Raw genomic sequence first — 15,038 nt, forward strand, 5'->3', positions numbered from 1 at the left:
TGCTGAAAAAAACAGCTTTCACAGACATTTTTCTGCCTCTGTTCAGGCACTGGCAGATGAGAATGAGTTTGTGCGGGACACTGCCCTACGCGCTGGCCAGAGAATCATAAGTATGTATGCTGAGACTGCCATTGCACTTCTGCTGCCACAGCTTGAGGATGGCCTGTTTGATGACTTGTGGAGGATAAGGTAAGGGATAACCGTCTTATCCACAGACATTGCTCTTCCATGGTTGAAAAACCGGTGTGATTTAGACTATATGTTGCTCTTCAAGGAAATGCAGAGACCTCCTGGGAAGGAAAAACAAGTGTGTCTTTTTGCTTGTTGATTTGAATATGATGCCTTATAGCACTGAGTCTGCAAAGCCCTGCCAGCAGTGGATCAGGTTTCCTGGTACCTACAAAGCATTCCTACTAGGTTATTAATTGTGGTAGTGACTCTGAAACGCACTTCCGAGGCAGTTGATGTGGCAATATTTAGCTGTCATATATTGTTTTTCATTTTTCAAAATGCTGAGTAAGTTATTGTTCTCCTGTGTATGGAAATGTGCAGTGGAGCACTCACAGCTAATAGCAATTGCTCAAAAATTAGTTGTACTAAAAGGCTTGTGTCAGGTGAGTGCTGATGAGTGCACATATCCCAGGTTAATGTCTTTTGGGTTAAGACATACTGGCAATGTCTTGTTCCTTTTTAGAGTCCAGGCTATTCCCTGATTCATTGCTTTGATACGGGAATTCTCTCAGCCCCTTCCAGTTTGGAATCATTCCTTCCCTTTCTCTTTAGCATGCTTCTCAGTTGTGTAGGCAGATGGATCTCACATACCAGCCCATGCAGCATTTCAGTGCTGACCTAGCTCTTTGCCTTGCATTTTGCTCACATCTGTATTTGACACACTGTCATATTTGGACTGGTACTGCCTGCATACCCTGTTTGTAACACTTGACTTGCTCCTGTTGCCAGGTTTAGCTCAGTTCAGCTCCTTGGAGATCTTCTATTCCATATCTCAGGAGTCACTGGCAAAATGACCACAGAAACTGCCTCAGAGGATGACAATTTTGGAACAGCCCAGTCAAACAAGGTAAAGCTGTTCTTGTCTGTTGTGCCTATTTTTTTTTTTTTTAAATCAGCATGGAAAGCCTGCTGGGAAGACATATTGAATAATCATGTATTTTGTTCTTTTTGTAAGTTTGAGGAGTGAATTATACAATTTTGTGATACTTCTTTTCAGGCTATTATTAATGCTCTTGGTGTGGAGAGGAGGAACAGGGTGCTGGCAGGGCTGTACATGGGCCGCTCTGACACCCAGCTGGTCGTGCGTCAAGCCTCCTTACATGTCTGGAAGATTGTAGTCTCAAACACTCCTCGCACACTGCGTGAAATTTTGCCAACCCTCTTTGGGCTTCTGCTGAAATTCTTGGCCAGTACTTGTGCAGATAAGCGAACGGTGAGAAATCGTGTAATGCCTTCCTGTTACTGCAGGTGACTGTATAAACTAACTTCTGAAGAACACAGGATAATTCTTTTCTATAAATCACTCTAAAGCTGTCATTAATTTAACTGTTCTGAGTAGTATGTCTGAGTTCTCTCTTTGCTGAAGGCAACTGTGATGACAGTAAAACAGTACAGTACAAACAGTACAGTACAGTACAAAACAGATGACAGTAAAAAAAAAAAGGTTATTTATACTAGTAGTGTTTCCATTCCTACTACTCTGTCTATACTGTGAACAGTAGTTTATGGTCAAAAGTTAACATTTGCTCACAGTTCACCTTCTTAAGTTTTATAAAACAGGAAAATAGTTAATTGATACATTTTTGGGGACAGGTTGCAGCACGGACATTAGGAGACCTTGTCCGAAAGTTAGGAGAGAAGATCCTTCCTGAAATCATTCCTATTCTGGAAGATGGACTGAGGTCAGACAAGAGTGATGAGAGGCAAGGAGTCTGCATTGGGTTGAGTGAGATAATGAAGTCTACCAGCAGGGATGCGGTAAGTTATATGTGGAGGGTGAAATCTCCAGTTTCCTAGATATATATGTTATGATGCAGGTATTGCAGTTGAGACAGAATAATACAGCTGGTGCTGGGCTTGTTTTATGGACTGAATTCAGGGCTTATAACTAACAGGAGTTGCTGTTCAGGCAAATGTATGCATTTGTTTCTGTCAGTAAATTAAAACATTGCACAGTTCTGACTTTTATGAGATAAAATAATAGAAATCATCCACTAGGTAGCCTTAGAGCACTGCACATATTTGTGTTGATTAATCCTGGTTTTCTTCCAACATATTTCAAGCAAACAGCAATTTAGTTTCAGTTGTGCAAATTCTGCGTTCTTAGATACTTTACTGAGACGCATGTGTCTGTTGTGCTTTAGGTATTCTGTAATTTCATCTCTACATCTTTAGGTACTGCTTTTCTCCGAGTCCCTAGTTCCTACAGTGAGAAAAGCACTCTGTGACCCTCTGGAAGAAGTCCGAGAGGCTGCAGCTAAAACATTTGAACAGTTGCACTCAACAATTGGACATCAAGCTCTTGAAGATATCCTGCCATTTTTGCTGAAGCAGCTGGTAAGCATTGCTCAACATTAGTCAACAACTTGATTAGTGATGTTGTGGGACAGGTTTTGAATAATTAGTTTAAAGGAGAAGCAGGATTGTAGTGGCAAACCTTCCAGGAAATGGCAGCTCTATTTTGTCTCCTCCATGGAGTCATCCTAGCCATGGCTAAAGCACAAGCCTAAGAATTGCTACATCTGGCTCTGCTAGGGAATTGCCGTTGTCACCTGCTTAAGTTGTTTGGCCACCACTCCTGATACAGAATATCTTTCTGATGTGACAGAAGAGCTTGGTTTGGGTTTTTGCTATATAATAGGGAGAGCATTTTTGGATAGGACTTGTGTGTTGGTTATACGATCATGTGGTAAATTGTCACTTGAAACAGGGTTTAGCTTGGCATGTCACAAATCTTCTCTCAGGTTTGTAACTTTCTCTTTCCCTGTAGGATAATGAAGAGACATCTGACTTTGCTGTGGATGGTCTTAAACAAGTTATGGCTGTCAAGAGCCGAGTGGTGCTGCCTTATTTGGTGCCAAAGGTACAGTTGGAAAGAAATTTTTAACTTCAGAACTGTGCTTTTTCCTCTGCTTGCTGCCAGTTTTCTTTAGACTGCTATGCCAAAAGGAAGAGCATAGTTTGAAATTTTCTTCTGATTTTATGCTCAAAACATTGTCATTTGGGTTGTGATGCATTTTATACTTAGAAATTTTTCATGTTGTAGATGAATTGAGAGTCCTTCTGAAAAAACTTTCTGCTTGTCTTGGTTTTTTTTGTGGTTTTTTTTAGCTGACTACTCCCCCTGTGAACACCCGTGTGCTAGCTTTCCTCTCATCAGTGGCAGGGGATGCTCTGACACGGCATTTGAGTGTCATCCTGCCTGCTATGATGTCTGCACTGAAAGAGAAGCTGGGGACCAGTGAAGAGCAGTTGGCAAGTAGCACAGCTCAGCTCTTTGTTATGACAGGTTGCCTGAAGATAGAGCTTTGGGTTTACTTCCCAGCACAGAATCTGTGTTCTCTAGATTCACAGATTGCATGTTTTAATTCAGTCCATTAGCTTCTTCAGGATGAGTCTTTTTGCCTGGTGGCATATTGTGAGTCGAAAAACGTATGCTTTCCAAATCTATTTGTATCCATATAAAAGTCTCTTTGGCCTGCAACAAGATACAATTCTCAGTTTACTTATTCTTGGAAAACTGCCAGAGCATCTAGTTAACTTTGTATTTATTCTTGGTATAGAAGGATGAGAGATTAAAGGGCTGAAGGGAGGAAATCTCCTGTTTTGCATGCAGCAGTCCTCCTTTACTGCTTTCTGAAACATCTGGTATTTGGACTCCAGAGAATGTCCTGGAGTTGTGATTGCGGATAGATATGTACATAAGTTAGTGAATCAGGAATGTTAGTGACAGAGTCCTGTTGTCTGTCTCCTGTAGATGCCCATTAGCTCAGCTTCTAGCCCCAAGTCCGCCTGGAGATCTCTAATGTACCCACAGATGTGCTTGTAATTAGTATTATGACGCACAGCATTAAACTACCTAAATCAAAAAAATGTTATCTGACAAGACCCACATGCTCTGATGAGTGACTCAGATGGGGGAGACTGAGCTACTCTAATTTTTGTAAATTAGCCCTTCCACAGCTGGAGAGTGACCTGTGCAGCAATCAGGTTAGCAGAGTTTGGTCACTTGTTAAATTTTGAGAGTTGGTTATACACCTATCTCTGCTCCAGGACTGAATCGAGCCTTTAGTGGTGATGTGACCAGCTACTTAATGAGAAACGATTAGCAAGTGGGATATGCTGTAGTATTTCTCTAAGACATAATGCTGTGGATAATATGGAGAAACCCGGGGCTAAATCTGCCTTTGTTCTATTTGAGAGTTAATGTAAAGTTAATTTGGACTCTTTAGGAGATGGCAAACTGCCAGTCTGTAATCCTGTCTGTGGAAGATGATGCTGGACAAAGAATTATAACTGAAGATCTACTAGAAGCTACCCGCAGCCCTGAGCTGGGAATGAGACAGGCAGCAGCTGTCATTCTGAATATCTACTGCTCCAAGACAAAAGCAGACTACACTGGTCATCTCAAGAGCTTGGTTTCAGGCTTGATACGTTTATTTAACGATACCAACCCTGTAGTTCTGAATGAAAGCTGGGATGCACTTAATTCCATCACCAAGGTGAGAAGCAGCTTAAAAAGGTTACGGTGGTAATGCCTGGCAAGGAGGAAATGGGGATAGCTGGTAAAATACTGCCTAAATTGAACCTTCGGTTTTGATTGTAAACTACATTTACATTTGCAAGTGCTGCAAAGATTTGAGAGTTGTAAGATGAGCTTGACTTCAGCTTTGTGAGCAAGGAGGCAGGAAACAGGTGTCTTCTCTTGACACACCTGAGAAGAATTCACAAAGAATAGCTGGTTGCCATGTTGTCTCAACTTTGTGTTACCCCTCTGTCCCTCAGAAATTAGATGCTGGGAACCAGCTTGCTCTCATTGAGGACCTGCACAAGGATATCCGGATTGTAGGGAATGAGGCCAAAGGCGAGCATGTGCCAGGATTCTGTATTCCGAAGAAGGTAAAGTATCAGAATGAGCGTGGATTTGTCACAGCCATAATGCCCACCTTTTGGGGGAACTGATTGATATGACTTTACAGCTATTAGAAGCAGTGTCTATTTGGGCATTCCAAACCTGTATGTTGGAGAGACTTTTTGTAGGTTACTGCTGCTCTTGAGTTACCCTACAGAAGACTCATCTTGTAACAAGATCTTTGACAGTTCTGTTATGCATGTAAGTCATGGTCGCTGGCTGCTTTTTGTGGGGGAGTAAAGCTGGACTTCTGTGCCAAATTTCTCTGGTTTATAAATTCCCTGAGCCGCCACCACTTTTCTCATAGCAACTGGCTTAGTAAGCGTAGATGCGTGAAATCAAACCAAATAAAAGTAGATCTGTAAATGTGGAAGCAGGCAGCTGAAGGTCAACAGGAAATTGAGAGAAACTCTCCACATTTGTGCATCTGGTGTATAACAGGAGCAAAAAATAAGATACATATTTTTTTGCATCTTAGCTTCTAAGCTTTCTTATCCAATTTTCATGACAGGGGGTGACTTCCATACTCCTGGTGCTGCGGGAAGGTGTTTTAACTGGTAATCCAGAGCAGAAGGAGGAGGCAGCAAAGGCCTTAGGGCTGGTTATTAAGCTGACTTCTGCTGAAGCTCTTAAACCATCTGTGGTGAGCATTACTGGGCCACTTATTCGGATCTTGGGAGATCGGTTCAGCTGGAACGTCAAGGTGGCTCTGCTTGAAACGTTAAGCCTTCTTTTAGCTAAGGTAAGATTCAAAGTAATTGACCGTGGTTTGTGAACATTTTCCATGGTAACCTTCAGAACTATCTCTTGCTGTTCATGTAAATACAGCTAGGATGTCTGCTGGTGTGGATTTGATATTTAGGAATGGCAATGTAACTGGATGGTATTCTTCTGGCAGCTTCTGGCCTACCAAAAAAGCCCCCAGTACTTGAATCACTGGGCTTCTTAGAAATATTGCTAAATGCTGATCCCACTTGCAAGTGATTAAAAACTACCATGTAATTAATCTCTCCTGTGTCCACCATTTTAATGAATTGTTAAGTCCAAAGATGATCATCTTACATATCTATGAGCTGAGCTTTTATTTAGTGCTTTGCATACAAAAGGCTGTTCATGATAGTGTAAAATTTTTCAGCAACGTTACCCTTGGATTTCAGTATGTGGAAAATAAGATTAGATTTGAAAAGGCTAGAAGTTCTGTGGTAAAGTATTGTTCATGTTTTTCCCATTTTAGCAGTGTGTTAGATCTGAATAAGGGCTATTTGTGATAACTTAACTGCTGTAGAAGAGGTCATGCTGTTTTCAGGCTTTGATTTCTAGCCACTGTTTCAGACTCGGCTGCACCACTTCCCTTCTTTCATCTCTGTTATAGGTTGAGATTGCCCTGAAACCATTTTTGCCCCAGTTGCAAACAACCTTCACCAAAGCTCTGCAAGACTCAAACCGTGCTGTTCGCCTTAAAGCTGCCGATGCTCTCGGTAAACTCATTGTTATCCATGTAAAAGTGGATCCTCTCTTTACGGAGCTACTGAACGGAATTCGTTCTAGTGATGACTCTGCCATCAGGTAAGCCGAAGGTGATATGTCAGACCTTCCTGCTTACTAAGGATGAAAGAAAGGGCTAGGATGAATGAACAAAACCCCCAATTCTGAGAGTGAGATTTACTTATTAGTGAAAGCAGTTGACTGTTAATCAAGGGTTGTAAAACAAAGAATGTGGATGATAGGGACTTTTTGGGTCAGAAGCTAAGCTGTGACCGCGTATCAGGGGAAGCATTGCTTGGTATCTGCCCAGTTCTCCTCTGTCCTGCACACCCCCCAGCAACCCACTGCAGCCCACTCTCGGATACGAGACTGTATCAATTGTCAGTCTGACCTGAAGTAATGCAGCCGTTCTTATATCCTAAGTGCACAGATCCCTAAGAAATTTAACTTCCTGATTTGAGAATTTTTTTAATGTTTGAATAGTCGGAAATTATTGACATTGTAACAGACAGACACAAGGACACAAACATGGAAATACTCTCTAGCATGGAATTTTCAGCAGTGCAGAGAGTGTCAGTCTCCTAAACTGTAAGGCATATTAGTGCAATTGCTGTGTCTTGTGGTTTAACCCCAGCCAGCAACTAAGCACCACACAGCTGCTCGCTCACTCCTCCCCGTTGGGATGGGGGAGAGAATTGGAAGGGTAAAAGTGAGAAAACTTGTGGGTTGAGATAAAGACAGTTTAATAGAGAAAGCAAAAGCTGTGCATGCAAGCCAAGGAATTCATTCCCCACTTCCCATCGGCAGGCGGGTGTTCAGCCATCTCCAGGAAAGCAGGGCTGCATCATGCGTAACGGTTACTTGGGAAGACAAAACACCATCACTCCGAACGTGCCCCCCTTCCTTCTTCTTCCCCCAGCTTTATATGCTGAGCATGACGTCGTATGGTCTGGAGTATCCCTTGGGTCAGTCGGGGTCAGCTGTCCTGGCTGTGTCCCCCCCCAGCTTCTTGTGCACCCCCAGCCTACTTGCTGGTGGGGTGGGGTGAGAAGCAGAAAAGGCCTTGGCTGTGTGTAAGCACCGCTCAGCAATAACGAAAACATCCCTGTGTTATCAACACTGTTCCCAGCACAAATCCAAAACACAGCCCCATACTAGCTACTGTGAAGAAAATTAACTCTACCCCAGCCAAAACCAGCCCACTGTGTAAGAAACTGTTACAGGTATCCAGAACTCAATTTCTTTTTTAGGGTGGGAGGGAGAGGCAGTGTCTGACTGTACGTTGTGATCACTTCTAGGGACACAATGCTGCAAGCTCTGCGGTTTGTAACACGAGGAGCTGGTGCAAAAGTAGATGCTGCAATTAGGAAGAATATCAGCACGGTGCTTCTAGGGATGCTGGGACATGATGAGGTACTGCTTTAGCCAGCTGCAAAGGATCCTGCTGTAGACATTCTTAAATTTAAAATCTGAACTTTCTACCAGAATTATTTTCTAAAATAACTTTGCGGGGAAATCACTAATGATAGAGTGGAAAGAAACTTAAATAAAGAAGCATGTGGTTGGGCATTACTCACTAAACTGAATACAGTGTGTAAAATTGATCTTGTTGGAGCCCTGTAGTGTGTTAGCTGAGTCAGGTGCAAGAATTAGAGATCCCTAGCACATCACTGGTGACTCTGAAAATCTGTGACTTTAATGTTTCCTTAGCAACCGTATATGTGGGTTTGACCTGCAGCTCCTCACCAACGTGTTTGAGGCAGCTCTGAAGTCAGGATTTGCTTTTTATCTTGGAGAAACCCTGCAATGCTTTCACCATATGCACATATGTGTGTTTGTGGGCTCTCAGGTGGGGCTTATCATTTAGTGTGAGAAATTTTTCAGATAATGGCAGATTTTTCTCCAATGAGCAAGAAAGTCTCCAAGTTTAATATAGGGTCTTCTTTATATGGCAGATAGCAACAGTATCATCTGTGAGATTAAAATTAATCATCTATTAATTTCTTTCTTATGTTTTAATTTGTGCAACATAGACATGCAACTGTTGGCATGCTAGAAATAGAAGAATTGAAAAATTCCCACTGGATAGTAAGTTTCAGGGTGGAGAGGAGTAGTGATGGGATGGTTATGTAAGCAAGTCAAACAACAAAAGCCTGGAAGTTTTAAATTAAAAGTAATATGAGTTTATCACAGAGATAAGCTCCTCTAGAGATGGCTAGAAGTAACACCTACTTTCTAGGCTGTGAATCTAAACTTAACTCTTAACACGTCTTACAACATTCACTTTTCCATTTAACAAATCAGAGTTTATATAAGGTCTGTAATTCTTCAGTCTCTGCTGGCTTTTTTTGACTGTGAATTTGGCTTTAAGTTCCATTATGTACAAGAAACCTTGCGAACTGACAGAAATCCACAGGTACTAGGAGTGAAATACTAGTAATGTTTATTTCCTCCTCTTTTTACTTCACATCATCCTCTGTCCCTTGCTGCTCTTGCTCCTTATCTCTGATGTGTGGTGAGCTCAACTGGTGTTACTCTTTTCTTCCTCTCCTCGTTAGGATGCCACCCGCATGGCCTCAGCTGGCTGCTTAGCAGAACTGTGTGCGTTTCTGTCAGAAGAGGAGCTCAGCACTGTTCTCCACCAGCACTTACTGGGTAAGTGAAGCTGTTTTCGGTGACTGGAACTGATTCAGAAAGCAGGGGAAGATACCTTCTTAGTCACTGGTTCAGGCAAACTTTGTGACTAACTATATAAGTTCCTCCTCTTTATCTTAAACCTGAATCTCTACTTTAGATTTTCTAGTACTTTGCTTGTGGCTGTTCATTTGTGCACTGTGGTACATAGCTGAGCACAGGGTGGTGGTTGTAATTTGGGGTTACCCATACTTTTTTCCTGGATTTGTTTTCAAATGAGTTGCTGAAAGTACCAGCATGGCTGAGTGATTGCTCGTGCTGACACAGAGAGGATAGGACGTGACAGGATGTTTGGGCAGGGTGGACGGGACGGCCATTCCACCTTTTTTGATGATACTGTGATCTTAGATTGGCTTAGGCTAATTGCAGACCACATCTGATGGTTTCACATGCTTTTGGAGAATTAACTAATTTGCCTCCAAGTTAGTAAAAACCATGAAGTTTGGAGGAACTCGTAGTGGTTGGGAGTGCTATGGGATTACTCCCCTCTGTGGTATTAAAAAGGGAATCTGTTAGCTGGTTTCCAATTACAGATGACTTTTACAATATTATTAGAAAGCCAAAGCTTGTGTAATTCTGATGCCAAGCTCCTTCATGCACTAAGTGATTGTGGGGCTGATTACATGTGACTGAGACCATCAGAAGTAACTGGGTTGAACAATACCAAGTCACTTGTTTGTGGCTGGTTACGGATCTGCCCAGAAGGTGTTCCTGTCTGGTAGAGGTGTTGTGTTTTAGCACTGTTTGTATGGCTTTTTGGGAGTGGAGGAAGCAAGGTATCGCTTTAGATGCTCCTTATTATTTCATTTTATGGAAGTGAATTGACAAACTGACAAAAGCTTTCTTAGATGAAAAGGAAAAGATAGCAGGAGACTTGCTATTGTTCTTTTCTCTCATTTGCAGCAGATGTCTCTGGCATTGACTGGATGGTGAGACATGGACGAAGCCTGGCGCTCTCTGTGGCTGTAAACGTTGCTCCTAGCAGGCTGTGTTCCCCCAAATACTACAACAGTGTTCAGGAGATGATCCTCAGCAATGCCACTGCTGACAGGGTAAGTGCTACATGAGAGTGGGCGAGTTCTGTTGGAAGCGCTTGTTGGGAGTAGTTTTAAAAGGTGTGCAGGTTCTCTGTGTTACCAAACAGAACACAAGTCCCCAAGTGCAATCTCCCTTGGCTAGATAAATTACATGACTGTCCTGATTCTTTGAGTTCCGATCTCCGTGGAGACAAAGATTAAATAACCTTCAGCTGCAGAGTAGCCTTCATTGGGAGTAAATTATGCTTCTGTTTCTCTATTAAAGTTCTCATTCGTGGGCCAGGTTTGCAAGAAGTGCAAATATTTCATTTTAGGAAGAAGACTTTAAATCTAGGGCTGAATGAGTTATTTGGTGTAGGGAACTTGGGGTCTCTGTGGGGCCTGCCATTTTATTCCATGTGGCTCATAGTTGCATTACGATTTTTTCATCATATTACCCAGTAAGATTAACCCAATGTTTTCCTGCTTCGCATGCTCCAGTTTTTTTGAAAGATCGGTTTAGCCTTCTGCAAAAGCTTACCAGACCATAAGCCTAATTATAAAGGCTGTTGGAACTCTGCTCTAGTAACACCAGTTTTTGTCTTTATGTTGAAGATTCCCATTGCAGTTAGTGGCATCAGAGGGATGGGCTTTCTTATGAAGTACCACATGGAAGGAGGAGGGAACCTGCCTCCAAAACTTTCCAACCTCTTTATTAAGGTAAGACTTTTTATGATAACTACCTGGTGTTGTTCTCATGTGATCTGAATCTCTGTTTTGAGCTAACTCATGGATGGCTTTCTCTTACCAAATTTCTGTATGGTAACCCAGAATGAAAACTAAAAGCTCGGTTGCTTTATCTTGGGAAACTCTAAATCCCCTGATCCCTGAAAATCTAGATATTTCTTTTTGTGGTGAAGTACAGACAGAACCACTTTATCAGTCTGCTTTGTAGTTGTGAATACTATACCACTATCCCTGCTGCAATACGGAAATGAGACTTTTGATCTTTCTGTGGTAAACTTTAATTTTGATTCTTACGAATTAATTTTTCCCTTTGCAGTAACAAACAGCTAGCAGAGAAGAGTTGGGGGGAGTTGTCAGGTTTTTAAGGTTGCGAAAGGCCAGAGGGCCTTTGTTAGAAATGCATCAAATACCAACTTTCACCTTACCTGGTTTTGCTGCAGTATTTTTTACTTCCACTATTGTGGAAGGGAGTAGGTCCGAAAGACTGAGATAAGAGAGTATTGAAGTTAATGCTTTTTTCAATTTGTATCTATTTTTTTCAATTCGTATCTATTTAAATACTCTACCTCAAAATTCCTTTCTTTCTTGATTGTTCTGGGTTTTTTTTGGGGGGGGGGGTGGTGTTTGTTTTTTCTTTCCCTCTCCCCCACCCCCTCAAAGTATCCCTCACAGTAGACAGGGTCTGATGAACATTAGAACCTCAGGATGTTTTTAATGTCTTGGGAAAGATAGGGGAAGATAGTGAGGGGTAGTGCTGGAGCAGAAGAGCTGCTTTTTATTTTGTCTGTCATCTTTATTGTAAATATAAATGTGTTACATTTTCAGGTTTTACATTCCTTTTCAATTTACTTGAAAAACTACCAAACATGCAAGTTGACATGATGCAGGCCATCATTCTTCAAAGCAGACTTTTTGTTTGAAATCCTAAATTTATATGTTAATTTGTATCATAGTATTGTATTAAAATATAAAATTTAAGTATGACAATTGTCACAATACCTTTATCGTGGGATTAATAATGCAGTTGACATTCAGATGTCAGCTTTCATGTTTTAAATGTGTTGAGACTTAAATAAAAAATACAAAGCTCTATTTTTTATTTTATTTTTAAATGAAATCCACTGCTGAAACGCATCTTGTACTCCAACCAGAGATTGACTTGGCTGTTGCTGCCAATTGAGTGTATTTTACTGAGGTACTAACACTATCAGCTTTTGCCATGCTTAGTGGTCACTGTCGTTTCCTGAGGCAGTTGAGAGGAGCGTGTGACCTTGTCGTCAACCACATTTTTCAAAGTTTCATCTTTGTTTACTGTTACACAGTTTAGTCAAGCTTGTTGGTTAACAGGTTTGTCTCTTATGTACCCATGAGTTGAAAACTGTTTGCTATTATTGTTAGAGTTTAAAATACTTAAATTAGAAAAAAAGATGAACTACTGTGTTAAATACCTGTCCTTGGTATATGTGAATTTAAGTCCACCTTTGTCTCCTTCAGTGTCTTCAGAACTCATCCAGTGACATAAAGTTAGTGGCAGAAAAGATGATTTGGTGGGCAAATAAAAACCATCTTCCCTCACTGGATCCTCAGACAATTAAACCAATTCTCAAAGCACTTCTGGACAACACAAAGGACAAAAACACCAGTGTAAGAGCCTATAGCGACCAAGCTATTGTCAATCTCCTGAAGATGAGAGCGGGTGAAGAAGTGCTTGAGGTATGAGACAGAAGAAAATGTAATCCTTGGTACAAGGCTGTGTCATGTTGCTCTGTGTATGGTTAAGTGTTGTGCCTGGAGCCTCAGAATGTGCTGGCAGTCTCTTACGGAATAGATGGAGTGGGACATTCCTATTTGCCTTTAAGCCTCCTTCAGTATTCTCATGCTAAGCCTTGAAGAAATAAGCAGTACTGATACTGTACAACCTTTTGGTGCAGTATTAATAAAATCAAGGTATTTAACATGCCTCCCATGTTTAAGATAATAGCCTTGCTTTCAAAATGCCTTTCAAATTTCCCTTGCTGTGCTGTAGTTACCTCAGCTAGGACTGCTAGTTTATTGCTTTTGTCACTTGTATAATCCTACTGCACCACTAGTGGTGCTAGAGAGAGAATTTTAGGATGGACCACTTTGAACACCCATTTCCAGACCGCTTTTCTAAGTCTTACCTGCTTTTGGATAGTTCCCATGTCTGGAATCATAAAACCAGATGAAGGATTTTAGTATGTATGAAAGATTTTAGATAAATACAGCTTGTAAGGCACTTAGATTTATTCTTATTTTGAATGGTATGTCATAAGGAATTGGTAATTGGTGTTATCTTTCTTCCACAGTCGGTTTCCAAGATTCTAGATGCTGCCAGCTTGGAGCTTCTCAATGAAAGCTGCAGGAGATCTCTGAAGAAGCTGGCTGGCCAGGCTGACTCTGATGAACAGATAGATGACACTATACTGACGTGATAATAAAGCTCCAGAAGACAAGAAAACACTGAACCAACCGCTGCATCAGCATTTCAACTCAAACACCTATTTTAAATGTTTTCATTTTTGAAAATGTTAATTCTGATGGGATTTCATGAAAAGGACTCCCAGAGAGTATTTTAGTATCAAATATACCAGAATAGCCTTAATTAGACCCACATTAGCTGAAAATTGAAAATTTGGTCCCCTTTTTGAAACAGATAATGCGCAAGAAACAGATATACTAATCAATACTAGTAAATTGTGGCCAATTGTGAGATGTGGCTAGAGCACATCAGGCTTAAACTCTGGTGACACCTATTTCCTTTCCAGGGTCTGTGCAAAAACTCCAGTACTGGAAGTATTGTTGGTGTTTTCCACGGACCCTATGATGCAGGAATAGAACTTGGTGAAAGTTAAAGCGTATTGTTTTTGTGTACTGCTAACTTGCTGCTTGTGACGGTTCTGAAGACTGAAAATCCCTGTAAAACAAAGTATTTAAAATAGCCTTAGATCACAAATGCGAAAGGGGGATTAAATGCAGTCTGTTTAAAGAAGGAACATTTAATAAAGGCTCTGACTTTGATCTTTCTGGTGTAAACTGTTCTTTTTACAAATTCATTTGTCAACAAACTTATACTGTGATTTACTTTTTGGACCTGCTTTTTCTAGGGCATACAGTTTGTAGAGTGGGTAGCACTGTAATCTATAAAAACCTTTTGCAAAACTGAGGCAAGTTAGGGTTTAACACCAAGCCAGAACTGACATTTAATGAAATTTGTAAGTAATTACTCCTATTAATTTCCAAAGTATTTTTGACTACAGACAGCTTCTTAGTTATTCAACTTGTGAAAAGTCCTCTATTTTTATGTCTTCAAAGGCTTCATAAGATACTTGGCATTTCCAACATACAGATTTTTTTTTTTTTTTTTTTTTGTCAATGAGTTGCACTGCTCAAAGAAAGCAGCATTTTATTTTACCTGGCCACATATACCCCTTTTTTAAAAATTTCTTTTAATTTACTAATACCTTTTATGCCACTTGATGGAAATAGTAAAAATCTTGTTGCAGAATACAAATTTCTAGAAGGAAAAATGAGCTTGTACATTCCGTGTAGAGTAATAGTTAAGTGAGCCTTATCTATTTTATGAAACTACATAGAAGCTGGTTGCACCTGAGAAGCCAGAGCATTAAGATTTATTGTTTCAAATAGGTGGGTGGTATGTGTGTGGGAACATTCCTTGCATGTAACTGGATGGCTCAAACCATGATGAAGGGAGAAGAACACAACACTACGCATCATAAAATTTGAGAGCATAAAATGCAACCACATGGGAACACACATTCCACTAGAACCGATTTGCTGATTGCTATGGCAGTTACAGCAAACAGAAAAACATTTTATCTTCACCATACTAATGCCCCAAACAGCAAGATACAATCTCGAGTAGATATTTAAGAGTGCTGTGCTTTGTTCTGGTCAAAAGTACAAGAACCTGT

At 40.8% G+C, this 15,038-nt stretch overlaps 1 protein-coding gene across 2 annotated transcripts in view; it reads left to right on the forward strand.

The window, feature by feature from the left end:
- Nucleotides 1-14,124, forward strand: part of GCN1 (GCN1 activator of EIF2AK4) — a 44,589-nt gene extending 30,465 nt beyond the window's left edge. The window contains exons 42-58 of one of the 2 annotated variants that reach the window (XM_069795270.1): nucleotides 47-189; nucleotides 961-1,078; nucleotides 1,229-1,444; nucleotides 1,825-1,989; nucleotides 2,407-2,568; nucleotides 3,002-3,094; nucleotides 3,343-3,486; nucleotides 4,464-4,733; nucleotides 5,017-5,130; nucleotides 5,655-5,885; nucleotides 6,516-6,709; nucleotides 7,927-8,041; nucleotides 9,187-9,283; nucleotides 10,226-10,374; nucleotides 10,954-11,058; nucleotides 12,580-12,798; nucleotides 13,413-14,124. In XM_069795270.1, coding sequence (XP_069651371.1) covers nucleotides 47-189; nucleotides 961-1,078; nucleotides 1,229-1,444; nucleotides 1,825-1,989; nucleotides 2,407-2,568; nucleotides 3,002-3,094; nucleotides 3,343-3,486; nucleotides 4,464-4,733; nucleotides 5,017-5,130; nucleotides 5,655-5,885; nucleotides 6,516-6,709; nucleotides 7,927-8,041; nucleotides 9,187-9,283; nucleotides 10,226-10,374; nucleotides 10,954-11,058; nucleotides 12,580-12,798; nucleotides 13,413-13,538 — 2,661 coding nt within the window. In that variant the 3' untranslated portion in view covers nucleotides 13,539-14,124. The remainder of the gene's footprint in view (nucleotides 1-46; nucleotides 190-960; nucleotides 1,079-1,228; nucleotides 1,445-1,824; nucleotides 1,990-2,406; nucleotides 2,569-3,001; nucleotides 3,095-3,342; nucleotides 3,487-4,463; nucleotides 4,734-5,016; nucleotides 5,131-5,654; nucleotides 5,886-6,515; nucleotides 6,710-7,926; nucleotides 8,042-9,186; nucleotides 9,284-10,225; nucleotides 10,375-10,953; nucleotides 11,059-12,579; nucleotides 12,799-13,412) is intronic. The other variant, XM_069795271.1, reaches the window with a different exon arrangement.
- Nucleotides 14,125-15,038: the final 914 nt, after the last annotated feature.

The sequence above is a fragment of the Haliaeetus albicilla genome, chromosome 10 (assembly GCF_947461875.1).
Source record: "Haliaeetus albicilla chromosome 10, bHalAlb1.1, whole genome shotgun sequence".
In the NCBI taxonomy this organism is placed as follows: Eukaryota; Metazoa; Chordata; class Aves; order Accipitriformes; family Accipitridae; genus Haliaeetus; species Haliaeetus albicilla.